The sequence below is a fragment of the Lutra lutra genome, chromosome 1 (assembly GCF_902655055.1).
Source record: "Lutra lutra chromosome 1, mLutLut1.2, whole genome shotgun sequence".
Lineage (NCBI taxonomy): Eukaryota > Metazoa > Chordata > Mammalia > Carnivora > Mustelidae > Lutra > Lutra lutra.
The window spans coordinates 87,005,200-87,024,896 of NC_062278.1; the positions used below are offsets into that span (position 1 = coordinate 87,005,200).

Genomic DNA, 19,697 nt, shown 5'->3' on the forward strand with positions numbered 1-19,697 from the left:
ATCCTGGAGAGAAATTTGATCTTTGCCATCTTTAAAGTTCTTCCCAAGTCTGAGTTCATGGCAAGCTGGGAAGTGCCATCGTCTCTGCTGAGGTGCCCCTTGCCTCAGTATTCACCTCCTCTTCAGGTCTGGCAAGTTCTGGCTTTCAGATTATGCCTGGTTCGTTTGTTTTTCTGGAGGCTGCCATCTCCTCTCCATAGGGTACCACTTACATCAGCCCAGTTCGACTGCATGCAGATAATTCAGCTCACACCTGAATTGGCATAGACAGACAAAAGGTTTTCTTATCTTTACTAAGGATTTGAGGTCAGAAGTCTAGTGAGAAGCCATGGAAGAGAAGCTCAGGGTTAGGGCCTACATTAGTCTACTCAGGCTGCTCTACCAAAATACAAGAGACCTGGTGGCTTAAATAATAAACTTTTATTTCTCACAGTTCTGGAAAGTCCAAGATCAGGATACTGGCAGATTTGGTTCCTGGTGAGAGCTCTCTTTCTGGCCTAGAGACAGCTGCTTTCTTGCTTTGTCCTCATATGGCAGAGAGAGAGAGAGTAAGCTCTCCCGGATGCAGGAGCTCTTGGATGATTTAGGAGGGCACTAATCCCATCATGAGGACCCCAGCTCATAACCTCATCTAAACCTAATTACCTGCCAAAGGCCCCCCTCTCCAACTACCATGGGGATTAGAGTTTCAACGTATAAATTTGGGGGGCATATTAACATTCAGTCCAAAAGAAGGCCCGTTTTCAGTTTGGCTTGAAGAACCTACCAGACGTATTCATTGGAAGAGTGGAAGAACCTAGGAGAAGCCTTATTCTTAAATGTGTAGACACTTAAAAAATACGGGTTTTAGGATAGGGGAGGTACAGGTGATCCTTCCCATCATAATGTGGAGCATCTCTGCACATTCAGTTTAATAGGATACATGCTCAATGCTAACAGAACCCATCTGAACAAATTTCATCTATTTATGCCAGATGGAGGAATTCCCTGGGTTAGATCCTCCCCAGGAACCACCACTGAGTTCCCAACATTTTTAAAACTCAGAACCTGAATCATTAGCAACCGAGCAACCAGTTCCACTCTGCTCAAGGATAGAGAGGACACCCTGTGTGTGAGGGGAGATATTTGCCTTTCATGTTGTGAATGTAGCAAAGAAAGAGAAGGCAAACAAAAGAGCACTTTCATATTAAAAGAGTTTGGAAGGTTAGATCTTGCCACAGGGATAACTAATGAATGTTCCCATGTATATGATTCCTACTGTGTGCTTCTGAGAAAGAAATGCTATCTCTTCTTCCTCTCCTCTCCATTGAAGTTTGCCAGGCCTTTGAGGGGAATATTTTACACAGATTTTAATTTGTTTTTCAGTTGGATTATCCAAATTCAGAAGCTGAGCAGTTCTATCTTAAGAATGAGCGAATCCTCTCTAGACTGTATAAATTGGAGAGCGTGGGTCCTTTATTCCGAGATCATAATTAAAGGAAGTAGATATCTCAGGTGGATGGGAGTATCATATTAAAAAAGGGGGAACTCTGTCCAAGGTCTCCTTCCCCAGTTTCTGTCATTAGGAATGCTCATTATGTTTGCTTTTCTTATTAGCTCTAGGAAAGGTACTAGTGGGGGAGAGAAAGCAAAGGGGACAAGGGAAGAGAGAATTTTTGCCCCAAGGATTTTATAAATTAGTTGGAGAATGTATATACATAAAAATGTTTGGTAACAGTTCCAGTAGCATATGATTAAAAGCCAGAATGAATTGGGAGATAATAAGTTGCTGTAGGACGTGGTTAACAAGTCAGAATCCCATCGAATGCTTGTTGAAACAGATTCCTGTGTCCTGCCCCTAGAGTTTCTGATTCTGTAGGTCTAGAATGGGGCCCAAGAATTCAGATTTTTGATTTCCCAGCTGGTGCCGGTGATGCTGATCTGGACCCAGCAACTTGCTAACTGCTGTTCCAGGAGATCAGGGAATAGAGAGATGATGGCAAAGTTATGATTGACAGATACTGAGATGGTGCCTCTTGTTGTCACCCATGTGATGCAGTTACCCATGCTTCGCTTTTCTGGCCCCATTTTAAAAGGACTGCTTGTAGCACTCTTGAAAATATCTACTTGTGATATCATAAGCAGAGAGCAAGCTCTTTCCTATAATTAGGTAATTCTTTACAAGGAGAGGAAATTTATATTGTCTTCTTGGCAATAATAGGAAGGAAATTCTATTCTTGTTTTTGCTCTGACCACTGTTATTTTATCTTTCACCATGCTCCTACCTCCCACATTCACCCCTGCATTCCCTAATGTACATTAAGAATTTTTTTCTGCAGCCAAATGCATATCAGAAACATGTGTCTTTGGATTTAGGACCAGTTAAGTTAAAATTAGGAAAATGGAGAGGAGAAAATCTCGGAATAATGTAGGGTGAAGAGTTCAGAAAACAAGTTTCCTGGGAAGGAGTTATTTGGTGCTTGGAGAAGAACATTTGCTGATTGAGTATATACATTCCTGGAGAAGAAGTGCAATAACATTTTCCCATCTCTAGATGGGGGTTTGTCATAGTGTTTTACTGCAGCAAAGCGGAAGATTTCATTGCTATTAAGTTAGTGGTAATCCAAACGATTCTACTCTCAAATATGTGTTCCTACTACTTTGTATTACTGAGGAAATAGCATTATGCCGCTTGGTGGTGGTGGTTGTTGTTGTTGTTGTTTTTTAAAGCCAAGGAATCCTTATTTTAATGCATTTGAATCCTTACTTTATTAGATTGGAAGTTTTTACCAAATACCAGTACAAGCAGAATAAGAAGTTTTACTCAAATATTTCTGTCCTCTGGGGAAACCAGCTCCTAACCTGTTGATAACGTAAGGCTGATCTAATCAAGTTGATATGGGGCATTCTGAGCAAGAAGAAGTTACCACAAGTCCTTCTCCCCTCCAACCCAGATTTTTCAGCTTTATGCCTTTCTTCATTCTCTTCTATTGATACATGTTCAACTTCCCAAATACAGTGGTATAAGGATTTGGGATACAGTGAAACTCTGTCTGTATTTCATAGGATAGTAGTTCTTTGTTTTACTTTATGGTAATTTTTTAAATGCTTGGTTGCATGTGATTCCTAATATAGAGAGCTGCTTGTTATTTTCTCTTACTTTTTTAGCAGCATTAAAAAAATCCCACTCTCTAAGGTAGTGTTCTTTTATCTTGAAGGGTACCAATGCATACATATAATTAGGCACTAAGGAAGACCGTACCTTTTCTTAAAAATATTTTTCAAAGATTTAAATACAAGTTTATACAACAGTCCTTTGGATGTGAAGATGCATGTTAATATGATGTCTGATACTTTTGCTCTATTTTTACTTCTAAGAAGATTGAGGACCTAGTTCCAAGAGAGGGCACCATTTCTTTTAAATGTTTTCTTCCAATTTTTTTCACGAGGTGGAAACACTAAATTATGCTGTCAGTTTCTGGAAACTGAGTTATCAATTTTTTCTTAATTTAGCAATAGCACTGGAACGGAAGGTTAGGAGGGAGGATAGTGTGAAGAAGTTTGTTTAGCCTTTTGTACATAATATTGTTTTTGATCAGTATCTTTTCAGAATAAATTTAAGACACTCTTCCCCTACATTTTTTTTTTAAAGATTTTTTTATTTACTTGACAGACAGAGAGCACTAGTAGGCAGAGAGGCAGGCAGAGAGAGAGAGGGGGAGGCAGGCTCCTGGCCGAAGCAGAGAGCCTGATGCGGGACTCCATCCCAGGACCCCGGGATTACGACATGAGCCGAAGGCAGCGGCTTAACCCACTGAGCCACCCAGGCGCCCTATTCCCCTACATTTTTAAGTTGATAGAATCCTCCATCATTTGTCTCTAGTTAATCATTCTCTTACCACTATAGTTTTAGTGATTTCAGAGTCTTCTTCCATTTTCAACTATTCTTTCAAGTGTGTTTTTAAAATTTTTATATGTATTCTTCCTTTTCAGAATTCTTCATAGGGTTTTCATGCCATGGTACATATCCAGTGACCTTACTCTCCTGCAGTTTGCATCTTATCTCACAAGAGCCTTCTTGAAACAGTCAAGTAATTAATGTGTATTTGATATCATTAATCTTTGAATAGAGGGAAGGAGAAAGATCATCTGTCTCATGTATAGAGTTGAATATCACTTAAAAACTTGATCTTAATCTTAATTCTCTAAGATACATGAATAATGCTTTCACTACAAATTGATATAATCTATTTTCTCTATAATTATTTATTAAAGTAGACATCATCTTAAAGGACAGAAATATCTGATTTCTGGATTGTCTAAAAGCTTTCCCAGGCTACCACAGTATTCTGGCACAGAATTAACACTTTAGTTGAAGTTTGAATAAACAAGTGAAATGAACAAAGGAACATGTACAACTTTGAGGAAAAATAGCATATTTTAGTCATGGGTTCAAGATGGCTAGTAAATTTATAATATAAAAAAGAGCAGAGGGCACCTGTGTGGGTCAGTCCATTAAACATCTGCCTTTGGCTCAGGTCGTGATCCCGGGGTCCTGGGATCAAACCCTGTGTCAGGCTCCCTGCTCAACAGGGAACCTGCTTCTCCCTCTCCCTAATACATAAATAAAATCTAAAAAAAAAAAAAAAAAAAAAAGCAGAACTTGGGGCACCTGGCTGACTGGCTGAGTCAGTAGAGCATGTGGCTTTTGACCTTGGGGCTGTATGTTCAAACCCCACACTGGGAGTAGAGATTATGTTTTCTTTTTTAAGATTTTTTTTTTTTAAGTAATCTCTATACCCAACATGGGGCTCAAACTCACAACCCCAAAGCCAAGGGTCACATTCTCTACTGACTGAGCCAAACAGGTGCCCTGGGGCTGGGGGGACGGAGGAGACAGGAAAGCAAAGAATTTACTTTAAAAAAAAAAAAAAGAGCAGAACTTTTTGCTTACTTTATGGTTTAAAAATATTTTTCATTAGACTTTGTATTTGAGAGCAGTTTTAAATTCACAACCAAATTGAGTGGAAAGTAGAGAGATTTCCCATCTACCCCTACCCCACACATAGATAACCTTAATTATCAACATTCACCCTAGAGTGGTACATTTCTTATAGTTGATGAAACTATGGTGACACATCATTATCACCTAAAGCCTGTAATTTACATTAGGGTTCACTTGGTGTTGCACATTCTATAGTTTGGACAAATATATAATGACATGGACCCACAGTAGTAGTTTCATACAGAAAAGTTTCACAGCCCTAAGAATTGTCTGTGCTTTGATTATTCATCCCTCTCTCCACCTTAATCCCTGGCAATCGCTAATCTTTCTATTGTCTTCATTGCTTTTCCTTTTCCAGAATGTTGTATAGTTGGAATTGTGCTTGTGTAACCTTGTCAGATTAGTTTCTTAATTTAGTAATATGCATTGAAGGTTTTCCATGTCGTTTCATAGCTTGGTGGTTCATTTCTTATTAGCGCTGAATAATATGCCATTGTCTGGATGTACCACGGTTTATTTATTCATTCACCTACTGGAGGACATCTTTGTTCTTTCTAAGTTTTCACCTTTATATATAAGCTCCTATAAACATTTGTGTGCAGATTTTTGGGTAGACATAGTTTTCAACTTCTTTGGGTAAATACCAAGGAGTGTGATTGCTGAATTCTGTGATAAAAGTATGTTGAGTTTTGTAAGAAACTGTCAAACTGTCTTCCAGTTTGGTAACGTAAATAAATAAAATATATCATTTTATGTTCCTCCCAGAAATGAATCAGAGTTCCTGGTTGCTCTTGACCAGCATTTATTTGGTGGTGTCAGTGTTCCAGATTATGATCATTTTACTAGATATGTAGTAGTATCTAAATGTTGTTTTAATTTGCATTTCCTTGATGACATAGGATGTGCATGGAGCATGTTTTTGTATTCTTACTTGCCATTTGTATATCTTCTTTAGTGAGGTGTCTGTTAGGACTTAAGCTGACTTTCCATTGGGGTGTTTTCTGTTTTCTCACTGTTTGTTTACTTGCCTATTTTCTTACCTTTGAGCTGCTTTTTTTTTTTTTTAAGATTTTATTTATGTGAGAGAGAAAGAGAGTGAGCGAGCATGAGTGGGAGGTAGGGAGAGGGGGAAGTGGCTCCCCTCAGCACAGGGATCCTGATGCAGGGCTTGATCACAGGACGCTGAAATCATGCTTGAGCTTAAGGCAGACACTTAACCTACTGAACCACCCCCAGGTACCCCTCTTACCATTGAGTTTTAAGAAGTTTTTTTTAATATATATTTTTAAATGACAGTCTCATTTAGCAGATATATTTTTTGCTAAGATTTTCTCCCAGTCTGTGGCTTGTGTTTTCATTCTGTTGAGCTTACTTTAATTTGATTAATTTTTGAACATGTAGTATAGTTGCAATGTATACAATTTTAAAAGTTCTGTATTATTTTCCTAAGGTTACCAGAACAAAGTACCACTCTGGGTGGTTTTAAACAACAGAAATTCATTCTCTTATGTCCTGGAGGCTACAAGTCTGAAAACAAGGTTTTGGAAGGGCCATGGTCTCCCTGAGACTCTAGGAAAGAATCCTTCCTTACGTCTTCTAGCTTCTGCTACATAGGGAAATCCTTGGTGTTCCTTGGCCTGCAACTGTGTCACTCCATTCTTTGCTTCTCTCATCAGTGGGGTTCTCCCTCTGTGCCCCTCTCTGTCTGCATTCATTTTTTTCTCTCTTATTTTAAGGACATTGATTATTGGGTTAGGGCCCAGCCTAATCCACTATGACCTCTTTTTAACTTGATTATATCTGCAAAGACCCACTTTCCAAATAAAGTCACATTCGTAAGTATGGGGTCAAGGGTGTTGGTACTTGAACATGTCTCTTTTTGGGGACATGGTTCTACCTACTTCGGATATAAAAGTGTGTAAATGAAAAGTTTCTCTCTCACCTGTGTTCCAAGGTCAACCAGTTGCCCTCCTGAGAGGTCATCAATATTATTTGAGTTTATTTTAAATAATTGCAACTGGTCTAAAAATGACTTAATGGAGGAAGAGTCTCATTTTCTCCTAGGAGAGTTAGTCTTGTTCTCATCCGTTTCATTCATCAAAACTTCCTGATTTTTAGTCATCAGATTTATCCCATGTCCTTGGCTGAGTTCAGGGATGGGGAGAAAAAAGGTGATATGTTCAAATAGGAACTAAATATAGTGAACCTATATTAATCATTGAGTGAAACATATTCTATATCCATGTGACTCCCTCATTAAATGTCAGACATTATGTGAGTAGCACTTAATCACTCACTTGCTGGCCCAAAGTAGATTGTCGCTAGTTTTAAATCCTAATAACATTAAATCCTATTCATTTGATTGTGATAATTCTTATTTAGATGCATGTTATTAAGTGGTTTTGAAATGAATTTATATTGTAAAAATGATGCTATTAAAATAAACTCTTTGAGACATTGCTTTATTGAATTAGATGAAACTTATGAAGGATGGTTCTGTTCTTGGATGCTTAAAATATGTGCCAATATCTTGTGCCCTCTAAAAATATGAAATATATATACAAAAACTATATATAATACTGCGTAGTATCATATTAAATGATATGCAAAGTCGTGCAGTAAGAAACCAATATTTTTAACTTCTGTTAGCATGCAGTTTCCCATAAAGCTCTTTTAAAAAAATGATTTGCATCTCTCATTACTATTGTTTCCCAGAATATACTTGGAGAAATGAAGGTCTAAAAGCAGAAGATAGAGTTAACACATTAAATCAGAAACCAGGCAATGAGTTAGGGCAGATAGGTAGAAATTTTATGTTACCTGTCTCCAATAGGAGGTGACTTATGTTCTTTTTGTTGCCATAGGAACCATTGGCTTGCTGTCTGAGAGATGGGGGCATGGAGGATAAGGGGAAAATCCTGGCTCCTGGGGTTGGACAGATCTGTTGTAAATCCCAACACTGCCACTTACTAGTTATGTGACCTTAGACAAGCTGCTACATTTTCCTAGGCTTAAATTTCTTCATCTACATGGGAAGAAAACACAGTTCTCATACCTAAAGAATTTGCCATCTAATTAGAGGATGAGATTAGAAGACCTATAGTTATATGACGGGAATTTGATTCTTGCTTTAAGAGGTACTCACGGTGGTCTGGGAGTTTGATAGAAGCCAACCAGTCCTGGTAAACCAGGAAAGGCTTTGTGGAGAAGCTGGTGTTTAGATAGGTAGATGGACCTGGGTTAGTAAGACTGACATTCAGAGACCTGGTAGGGGCAGCATTCCAGGCAGAGCAAAAAACAAAAGCAATGATCTGGAGATGAGAAAGAAAAGACATTTGAGGTATAACAAGTGGCCTTATTTCTTCAGAGAGAGTTGAGATTAAGCAACCATTAGAACTTTGTGGCCTGTGTGCTCTCAGGGACCCAGTGGTACAGATAGTTTTAGCACTGCTAATGGTGGCTTTTGAGTAGACTAATGCATTTAATAACCACTACGACACCATTACCAAGTAAATAACCTTGTACTTGAATAAGACTAAGCTTTTACTGGATGCTTTTAGAAATCTGGTCACTGTACTAAAGTGCCAGTAAACATATACTCTGGCACAGAGCCCCCATACAATGGAATAGGGACATTTTCCAAAATACTTCAGGATTTCTAAATTATCCTCCCAAATTGGTGTTAAGGGAAAGCTTAATAGATGAATAAAATTTTAACATCATTAAATAAAGTTAAACAGGTTTCTTTACTCCTAAACTTTTTGGACAGCTTACTGCGCTAATATGCAGTGTGATTCCCATGAAGGGAGATACATAGTGTGTGTCATTTCCAGGTTTATTTGGATCCTCAGAACCTTTTGTTTCTTGACTTCATATTGATATCTCCGCAAAGATGTTCTCTTCCAGTTACCAGGATCAGTATTCTTAGAGCTGTGGAGCTTTTTCAAAGGCAGATGTTATCCTTATCCTTATCCTTATCCTTATCCTTATCCTTATCCTTATCCTTATCCTTATCCTCCTCCTTCTCCTTACTCTTATCCCTTTCCAGCATAACAGACTCGCTGGGGGGTGGGGGTTGAGGGTAGTAGGGGGTGAGGGAGTGGGAAGGTGTGGGGGAGGGCAGGACTGGGACAGTACCTAGCAGGTTAGGGACAGTGTAGGTTCCCTGGTGATCCTGATATTTCATGTCCATTCCTCCAACCTCTCACTCATTATCTCCTTCCCATCTCTGACCTCACCTAAGGTATAAATTAGGCTCTCAGTTGTGTGAACAGTTAAATTAAAGCTCAAGCCATAATTGCTCAACTTTTGTAAGAAAAATCTTACTGAAAAGTTGTGAAGAGTCTCTCATGGTTTGTCGGACTCTGGGAAACAAACTGAGAGTTTCAGAGGGGAGGGATGGGGGGATGAAGTAACTGAGTGATGGCTATTAAGGAGGGCACATATTGTGATGAGCCCTGGGTGGGTGTTAAACACAACTAATGAATCGTTGAACAATACATCAAAAACTAATGATGTACTACTATATGTTGGCTAACTGAACATAATAAAAACAAAAAGAAAAAAACAAACAAAAAAGAAATGTTGTGAAGAAAAATAGAAATATAAACATAAGTAAAGACAAAATAGGTTATACATCACCTGTAAAATAACAGCAGATATCATACCTGGACTATTATCATGCAAAGGAAATACATTTGAGAATTTACAAGTTGATTTCTCTTTTTAAAAGATTTATTTATTTATTTGAGGGGTAGAGGGGAGGGTCAGAGGGAGAGGGAGAAAGAAACCCAAGCAGACTCCACGCTGAATGTGGGGCTTTTTGGGGGGCTAATCTCAGGGCTGATGCATGGTGTGGGAGGCTCCATCTCACGACCCTCATATCATGACCCTGAAATCACAACCTGAGCAGAAACTAAGAGTTGGACACTTAACTGACTGCACCACTCCGGTGACCTGAAAATTTATAAGCCTAATTTACTTTGCCGTGAATATTTTAAACCCCACTAATGTATCCTCAAACCAAACAATACAATGTAGAGAAAACATTCTGCTAAAGATTGAGGTTTGAGGGGCGCCTGGGTGGCTCAGTGGGTTAAAGCCTCTGCCTTCGGCTCAGGTCATGATCTCAGGGTCCTGGGATCGAGCCCCACATCGGGCTCTCTGCTCGGCAGGGAGCCTGCTTCCTCCTCTCTCTCTGCCTGTCTCTCTGCCTACTTGTGATCTCTGTCAAATAAATAAATAAAATCTTTAAAAAAAAAAGATTGAGGTTTGATATTTTGAGATTTTAATAAAACACATGATTTGGCTCAGAATTATCAAGGATATGCTCTGCAGATGATTATTACTTCTCTTTGCACATTTCTTTTGATTTTTAGATTCTTAGCACTTTTTTAAGAGTCCAGAAAAAATTAAAATTCAGATTTTTGCTACATGTTATCATCTGTGGAAGTTGGGGGAAATTATACTTGCTTATTAGATTCCTGGAATTCATTGATAATATGGATCAGTCATTTCAGTAGAAATCATTATTCTTTTGGCTGTGTAACTGTATTTCTTTTTTAAATCTGCATGTTAGGTATTTTGACAAAGATCTCTAATTTTTTCTTAATAATTCCAAGTAGAAGAGAGAGAGGGAGAGAGAGGGAGTGTGTGTGTGTGTGTGTGTGTGTATGTGTGTATGCGCACGTGTGCAAAATTACATACCTAATGTAGTATCATGTAGAAGACCCGTAGAAGATTGCTTTTAGTGGTACTCAGAAGCAAGATGTGTTTACTTTCTGATCAGGTACCTCAAAATATACTGAATTGGCTTTCCTTTCATCATCAAAATGCATATGCTTCCTATTGGAAATGATAATATTTCTCCTTTTTGTGAAGGATAAAATTTTTTTGTATATAGAAGTCAGGGAACCAATATAGGAAAATGCCTAAAGGAATGTGTATAAGTTGCCAAAATTTATACCTCCTGAGATGTTTCTATGAGCATCATAAATAGAATATAGTGAATGCCTTCCCTCCAGCTGAGCCTTTGAAATAGCTCACTCAGCACTTTTGTTAAATAATATCCCTGGGACATGAACCGAATAGCACTTCCTGCTCAGTTTCATCTGTCATTTTCCTGATTCCACAAACCAGTCTCCAGATGTCAAAATATAAAGGTGAAAGTGAATGAAATTGTTTTATTTACAGAGCTTCCTAAATCAAACCAAGATTATCCCTTGCCACCCATGACCCTATGTGTCTCTAAACTGTCTTTAACCTTCATTGTAGGTTAAAACAATATACTATACTTGGAGGCCATTTTAGCTGAGTTATATAATCTGCTGTTATAAATTCTACCAGAGTAAAATTATCATGGGCCTTGGATAATCATTGTAACAAATGCTTCCAGAACCTTTATAAATACTACACTGAATCTCTGTTACTATTTTAACATCTCCAGCATCGCAAGAAAGATATAGATCATTGGTTTCTGTTTCTGTCGCAAGTACTTATGAATGTGGCTTCAAGGTGTGGAGGAAACCTCAAGGGAAAATGCACTGTGAAACACTAAAGTGCTATGTAAGTATTGGGGTATTATATTGGTTTCATGAAGCTTGACTTATCTGTTCTGTGTGCACTTTAGGTATTCAGGTGTGCAAGTTTTATTATATTCCATTAGGGGAAAATGGCTCATGTAGTCTTTTGAATTGTGTCTCATATGTCCAGAAGCTTGGGTATTAATAGACTCAATTTTAGAAAAGAAGAACCCGTAAATAATACCTAGTTGAGTACTTCATTTTTCAGATCAGAAACTAAGTTCTAGAGAGATGAGTTACCTTGACGAAGCCGGTTAGTAACAGTGCTGAGTGAGGAGCCGTCTAGCTGTCTAGCCAGATCCCTAGTTTATTATTCATACTTCAGTTCAATAGATATGGAATCTTGTCAGACAACAACTACAAAACATGTTGGCTTTGCCCATATTTTTAGCATAATTTTTTTTTGCATAAAAAATATCCTTAATAATAAATCTGCCTTCAGCAGATTTGATTTTCCCATAATCAGGCATCATGATCAATTGAGAAGTGTGGATCTAATGATTTTGAAATTCTAGATTTTTTACAATATTTTAATTCACTTCATAGAAACTTATTAACTTACTGTTACCTGTTTTTATTACTTTTTAAAATACAGGTTTTAAAAAATACACTCCTTTTTCTCCTGTGTCTTTTATTACACTGTGTCTGGGAGGAGAAAAGGAAATATTCATAACTTGTATCTGATGTTACATTCACATTATTGCTTAAGAACTGGGGTTAGGGACGCCTGGGTGGCTCAGTGGGTTAAGCCGCTGCCTTCGGCTCAGGTCATGATCTCAGGGTCCTGGGATCGAGCCACGCATCGGGCTCTCTGCTCAGCAGGGAGCCTGCTTCCTTCTCTCTCTCTGCCTGCCTCTCTGCCTGCTTGTGATCTCTCTCTGTCAAATAAATAAAAAAAAAAAAAAAAAAAAAAGAACTGGGGTTAGATGTCACTTGGGACTCTACTATGGTACAGCCTGACTCTGAATTTCATCCTCTCATTGGTGAGCTGGTGTGAAAAGCTCTTAACATTGGATGACCTGGCTGAGTTCCTGCAATTGCTGCCTTTCACCCACTATTTTCATCTGGGTCATCACTATGCCCTCTGAACCTGTTTTGTGATAGATATAATAGGAATAATTCTTGTCCAGTCTGCGTCTTAGAATGTGACACTCATAGGATTTCTGAGAAATTTTAAAAGAGTGCTTTATTTTGTTTGGAAGGCCTTGATCCTTTTGGGTATTTTCTCTCAGTAGGGACATCAAGGGGTCACCTTAAACCCCCAGTATCTGTTCCTGAAGAAAAAGAAGGAGGAGGAGGAGTATGAAGAGGGAGAGGAGGAGAAGAAAATGTTTTATAAATTGAAAAATATAATCTAAAGACAGTACAAAGTGGTCTAATATTGTTAGCAGAAAAACCCCCCTCCTTCAAAGGTTTTTTAATTGATAGTTTGGCACCAGGAAATTGCTCTACTCTGCTATTTGTTATTCTGTCCTATTTTTCAAAATCTTATCCTTCTTCCTGTCCTCTCTCAAATGCTGCTCTTCTTGAAGCTTCTCTGATTCCCCTTTCTCCCCTCTACATTAGGTAGTGGTTTTTTTGTAGTTACTGTATAACTAGAATGAAAGTTTCTTCAGGATAGCTGTCATGAAGTATTTAGGAGAAGGTCTTGCACACTGTAGTTATTCAGTAATATTATTAAATTGACTTTGGGGGGAAAATGCATTTTTTTAGTATTGTTTCTCAATTCCTTCCTTATAATTTTACTTTGAGTTTTTTGCCTAGAGTTGAAATAATAGTGTGGGGGAAAAAGATCTTTACCTTCAAATGTCTTTCAGTATATATATTTTTATTAACTGAAATTTGAGAGGTCAAAAAAAGTGGCATTTTAGAGGATCATAATTTATTTTATAAATCAATTCAGCTGTACATCTTGTTTTTTTTTTTAAAATTTTATTTATTTATTTGACAGACGGAGATCACAAGTAGGCAGAGAGGCAGGTGGAGAGAGAGGAGGAAGCAGGCTCCCTGCCGAGCAGAGAGCCCAATGTGGGGCTCGATCCCCGGACCCTGAGATCATGACCTGAGCCGAAGGCAGAGGCTTTAACCCACTGAGCCACCCAGGCGCCCCCATCTTGGTTTTTTTTTTTTTTTTTAAGATTTTATTATTTATTTGACAGAGAGAGCGAGAGAGATCACAGGTAGGCAGAGAGGCAGGCAGAGAGAGAGAGGGGAAAGCAGGCTTCCTGCTGAGCAGAGAACCTGATGCGGGGCTCGATCCCAGGACCCTGAGATCATGACCTGAGCTGAAGGCAGAGGCTTTAACCCACTGAGCCACCCAGGTGCCCCCATCTTGATTTTTAAATCTTATTCTCCATATTTTTTTTAGTGATCATATTCAAAACTAAGAACTGAGTCTTGGGCAAATGATTCCTCAGAAAATTATATTCATTTTTTTAAAGACTTTTAAAAGAAGATTTTAATTATTTATTTTACACAGAGAGAGAGACAGCAAGAGAGGGAATGCAAGCAGGGGGAGTGGGAGAGGGAGAAGCAGGCTCTCCTCTGAGCAGGGAGCCCGACGCGGGGCTTGATCTGAGCAGCCTGGAATCATGATCTGAGTCAAAGGCAGACGCTTAATGGCTGAGCCATCCAGGCGCCCCTATATTCATTTTTTTTTAAAGATTTTATTTATTCAGTTGACAGAGATCACAAATAGGCAGAGAGGCAGGCAGAGAAGAGCTGGGGGGGAAGCGGGCTCCCCGCCAAGCAGAAAGCCTGACGCGGGGCTCAATCCCAGGACCCCAGGATCAAGACTGGAGCTGAAGGCAGAGGCTTTAACCCACTAAGCCACCCAGGCGCCCCTATATTAATTTTTAAGAGGAAGTTTATTTCTTTTTACTCATAAAAAAATCAATTTTTAGGAGAAAAGTGTGTGGTCTCAAATATTGATGACATGTTCAAGATGGTGACCAGAGCATTCCTATCCTCTTTCAAAAGTACGTGTAGGAACCATTGTTAACAATGATGCTTCACATTTTGTTTTCCACTACTAGAGTGTTCTAAAGTGATAAAGATCATTCTTTACAATATTATGGTAAAAAAAGAAAAGATATTTATTGGCTGAGGGCCTTGTGTTTCTAAGTTTTTGTCTGGAGTTATGATGGAGATTTTGATAGATTCATAACTCAAGGTGACATTAATGGGAATCACTTCATTATAATCTTGTCTAGCCTTATTAGGAGGTCATTCGGAAACTTTAGATAATCAGATGATGCTATGACCAAGTAGAAATAGTGCTTTATGTTTTGTGTTTTAATCTCTGGGGGGTCCCACTAAGTATAGCTTTAGTGTGCACCCTTCCTTTGACTGTTAACATCTCTTAACAATGATTACTAGCCAACCGCAGTGACCAACTGACATTTCTGTTATTACTGACCTTCCTGATGATTCATTATCAGATGATGACAGTACTCCTCAAGTTTCTGACTAGGTAGTCCCTCTTTGCTTTTCTTAGTCTTCCGCTGTGACCCCTACCCCCATGAACCTCTATAGTGGAGGTGGCCTTTACCTTTAATCCTAATGTAAAGGAATGTGGAATGGGGCAAAGAGACCAAGAGAGCTCAGTGGTAGCATTGGCTCTGACCACTAATGAGCTTTAGAGCTTTGAGCAAATGACTCTAGACTTCATTTTTCTGATCAGTAATATGTAGTTTGTATTAGGTAATTTCAAAGATGCCTCTGGCTGTAAGATTCTATAATTCATCAAAATGCATCTGCCAGAATGGCACTGTAATAATTAGATAGACTGACAGCTGGATGCAGGGAAATGGCAGAGCTAAAAGCTTCAGTCTACACTATCCCTGGTGAACATTCATGTTTGCATATTTTAATAACAGTATTCTCAGCATCCCACCTCCACCCAATCACTCACTTAGCAAGAAGCTTTCTCCCTCTTAACATTTTACAACTATGTAATTTAATGAAATTCATTAGTACCAACAAAAGGAGTAACAGTGATATTTTAATATACCTTTAATATCATTGCTTCTATTTGAGAACCAATTGAAAGACTTTAAGGTTTGACTTCTAAGGAAGAAAAAAATCTCCTGTCTTTATTTAATGGAGGAAAAAAGACCTCTAATAAAGAATAAAGCCCCAGAATTGTCATTCACGTCACACTTGCTTCTTTTTAGGCATGCAGAACCTCATGTGTTCTTAAGCATAAAATGGAAGGTGACACATCAAATGAGGGATCTTTCTGAAAAATAAAGTAGACAAAATCACTTTACTCTCAAGAATAGTTGTGAAGTAAAAACCAAAATAATAGCTTATTCATAGCTAATATTTGGAGGGATTTCTTAAGTCCAGAAAGGTCAGAGGGAAATCCAGTAAATGTCAACACTGTTTGTCAGGTGGGGAGACTCACAACATCTCCTGAGAAATTTAATTTATATTAATGAGGAGTGAGACCTGCCTAGGGCTCTCTCAGAGATTGCTCTGGTGTCAGTTTTAATGATCTAACTTCATGAAAAGGATTTTTAACAAATTATTCAGCAAGACAACCTCATATAAGATTACTTTTTTAATTGTGAGGCCTCAGTTACTCTGACCCCATCTGAACCACAGTCACATGTTGGGACTTTTTTGAGGACTTGCCTCACTAAATTGATAACTTACTATCATTTCTGGCCCTTGTTGGGTTATCAAGGGACCCACCCAACCCAAGTGAGATTCTGACAGTAAGGGTTCTGATTCAGATCAGCAGGCATTCATGCAGACCTCTCACAGAGGCAATGTGGGAGTGACAACAAGGGCTACTATTTATAAACACTTACTGTGTGCCAGGCACCATACTAAGCATTTTATATTGCCAGTTTCTAAACTCAATAGTAGTTTTACAGAATTACAGAGGAGGAGATGGAGACTCAGAGATGTTAAGTTATTTGCTCAAGTTATACTGTTAAGTGATTGGCAGAAACAGGATTTCATGAGTCTGTGTTGGCTCCAAAGCCCATGGTTCCGCACTACTCATCTATTTCTTGTATTTTCCTTTACTTGTATAACTTCTTAATGTTCACTACAGCTTCCATTTATCTAGCAAAGGTATGTTTCAGATATTATACTTGGTGTTTTATTATGCAAACCTCTGAAATAGTCTTCTGAGTGAAGAAGGAGGGCTAGAGAGTTAAGCAGCTTGTCCCATGTCAGATAAGCTTGCAGTCAGCTCCAAAATAATGGGGCTAAGATGCTAAGCTGAGTCTATCTGATCTCCCCAACTATGCTCTTACTGTTAGAGGGCTGGGACTCCAATAGTGTGTCCTGAGCTGGTAGAAAAGTGACAAAGCCTGCTCCCTACACTCTAGTAACAGGGAGTCCACTGGGTTGAGATGGACACAAATTCAAGTGTCTATAAAGCCAAGCAGAATGATGTAAATGTGAAAAGAAGTGATTTTTAAAAGGCGCTGGGGAAGCACAGAAGTAGGAAAATTAATGCCAAGTAAAAGGTACAGAATGGTTTTGCCAAGATGGAGGCATTTAATGAACTGGATTTCAAGATACAGGGAATGAAAGGAAACATATTTCAGGCCAAGGAACTTGTTTCGCCTTGAGTACAGCTTTGGCCATATTTCTTGGACTTGAATGTATAGTGTTTTGTTATTAATTTCAAAGTTTGTAACTTTAGTTTAATTTTGTCATTGGTTCATGACTTAATTTCTGTTTTCAGAATCTATAACTGGTTAGATTTTTTTTGTTATCTCAAGTTCTTTTTGTTTGCATTGTTTTTGGGTCAAAGAAAATTATTAAATTTATTCTTGGTTTAGGAATTCACTAAGGCTTCTATGTTGCCTTCAATGATTGATTCTATAAATGTTCTGTGGAAGGGCATCTGGAGGGTTCAGTTGGTTAAGCATCTGATTCTTGATTTCGGCTCAGGTCCATGATTGCAGAGTGAGATTGCGTCCTGCTCCCTGATCAGCAGGGAGTCTGCTTGAGAGTCTGTCTCTCCCCTTCTCTCCCCATCTCTATTTGCTCCTCCCCCCCTCTAAAATAGATAATAAATATTTTTTTAAAATCTCCAGTGGATATTTGAAATGAATATTTGAATGTAGATAAATTTTCTCAAGAGTCAAAGTTATGAACCTGTTCATTTGTCAAGTTATTAATTGGATTATTCTAATCCTTACTTATTTTTTCTTTGTCTGATAAGCTGACAAATTCTGAGATAGGAGTTTTCCACTGGTATTTTGGATTCATGAAATCTTAATATTTCTCAGTTTTTTCCTTCATATAACTTAGTACCGTGTGTTTTGCTATATAAAAGTGGGATTGTTATAATCAACTTCAATTATACTTGCTAATCATATAAATCTATTTGCTCTGTTTAATTTTTTGTGAATTAAATTTACTGTAAAACAGGAGGACAGGGATATATGGGCTTCCAGTTATGGAATGAATAAGTCAAAGGAATAAAGACACAGCATAGGGAATACAGTCAGTGATACTGTAATAGTGATGTAAGGGGACAGGTTTAGCTACACTTGTGGTAAACATAGCACCATGTATATCTTGTTGAATCACTAAATGGTACACCTGTAAACTAATGTAACATTATGTGTCACTATATTCAATAAAAAAGATTAAAAAATTTACTCTAAAAACAAATACTGTCATAGCTGATCTGTTTATATATGAGATACACTGTATCCACTGCCCTTTTGTGTCATTTTGTTTTAGGATTATCTTTTATATTAATAGTTTTTTATTCTTGTTAAAAATGTAGCCAATTAATATTTATTTTGATTGCTCATATGATAGGTCCTGTGCCTGCCACCATTTTATTTTGTGGTTTTTTTTTTTTGATACTTTGTTGGTGTGTTTTATTTTAGTCTTCAATTCTTTCTTTCACTTACTGACTTCTTTTAAAAATGTCAGAAAATTACTTATTTTCTTTTCTACTTAGTGGTACCTTTTAATCAATATATATTACCAATATTCAAAATAAAATATCTATAACCTCCAAATAAGTAAGAATACATATTCAGCATGCTTAATTTATCGTTACTCCTCCCTCTTCCCTTCAGTACTTTAAATATTTTATAGAAATATCTGAAAATTTATTTTCATATCATCATCCATGTAGGTATATTTTACCTATATATTATGTCTCTTTTAAAAACATTTTCTCAGTAATTAATTACATGAACATTTAGAGCCACAGTGAAGTAATTTAACTTTGTTTTACTGGGTTCATTATGCTTAACTATTTTGTGCCTGTTATCACACGCATTCTTGAGTATTTTATATGGATTTATTTGTCATTTGGCTGGAGTAATTTTTCTTCCTCAAGTAATTTTTCCATAAAATGTACATGAGTAGACAGTATTATTGTACCACCAGTATTATTATACCTAACAATCAGTTCTTTGTCCTTATCTTAAGCTTTCTGTAGCAACTGACAATCACTTTATCTTATATTCATTTGGCTTCTAAGATGCCACTTTAAAACAATTCTCCTTTTATCTTAACTATGGAGAACAATCAGAGATTACCAGAGGGGAGGTGGGTAGGGGGATGGGTGAAATAGATGAAGGGGGTTAAGAGTACTCTTATCTTGACGAGTGCTGAGTAATATGTGGAACTGTTGAATCACTCTGTTGTACACCTGAAACTAGTATAACACTGGTCTTGTTAACTACACTGGAATTAAAATTTTTAAAAATTCTCCTCTTAGCTCACTGGACCGTATTTCTTTGCTGGTTCTTCTTTATCCTCTTTAGTTTCTTATGTTGCGGTGTCTTACGGACTTGTTTTTCAACTCTGCTTTCTTCTCTATGCTCTTGTTCCCTAAATGATCTTGTTTAGGTTCATGACTTTAAATGCCATCTATATACATCCAAAGTTTACATCTCTTACCTCTCTTGTGAATGTATACCTCCCACTGTGTACTTGATATCTCAAAATTAACTCGCCCCAAACTGAACTCTCATTTTCCCTACCCAAACCTGAACTTTCTTAAGTATTACTCATCTTATTAAGTGTCAAATCTAGTGTTCCAGTTGCTTAAGCCAAAAACACTGGGGTCATCCAGTTCATCAAACAAAATAAAACTTTAAGGTTGTTGAATTCCCTGGAAAATCTTGTAAGCTCTA

General features: G+C 37.8%; 1 protein-coding gene across 2 annotated transcripts in view; it reads left to right on the forward strand.

Annotated features, from left to right (window-relative positions):
* Nucleotides 1–19,697, forward strand: part of PPM1L (protein phosphatase, Mg2+/Mn2+ dependent 1L) — a 301,786-nt gene that overhangs the window by 115,410 nt on the left and 166,679 nt on the right. Inside the window, exon 1 of one of the 2 annotated variants that reach the window (XM_047729280.1) lies at nt 11,453–11,548. The exons of the other annotated variant lie outside the window; for it this stretch is intronic. Within the exon in view, the coding sequence (XP_047585236.1) occupies nt 11,522–11,548 (27 nt within the window). The 5' untranslated portion in view covers nt 11,453–11,521. Of the gene's footprint in view, nt 1–11,452; nt 11,549–19,697 lie in introns of those variants that run through there. 2 annotated transcript variants of the gene reach the window in all.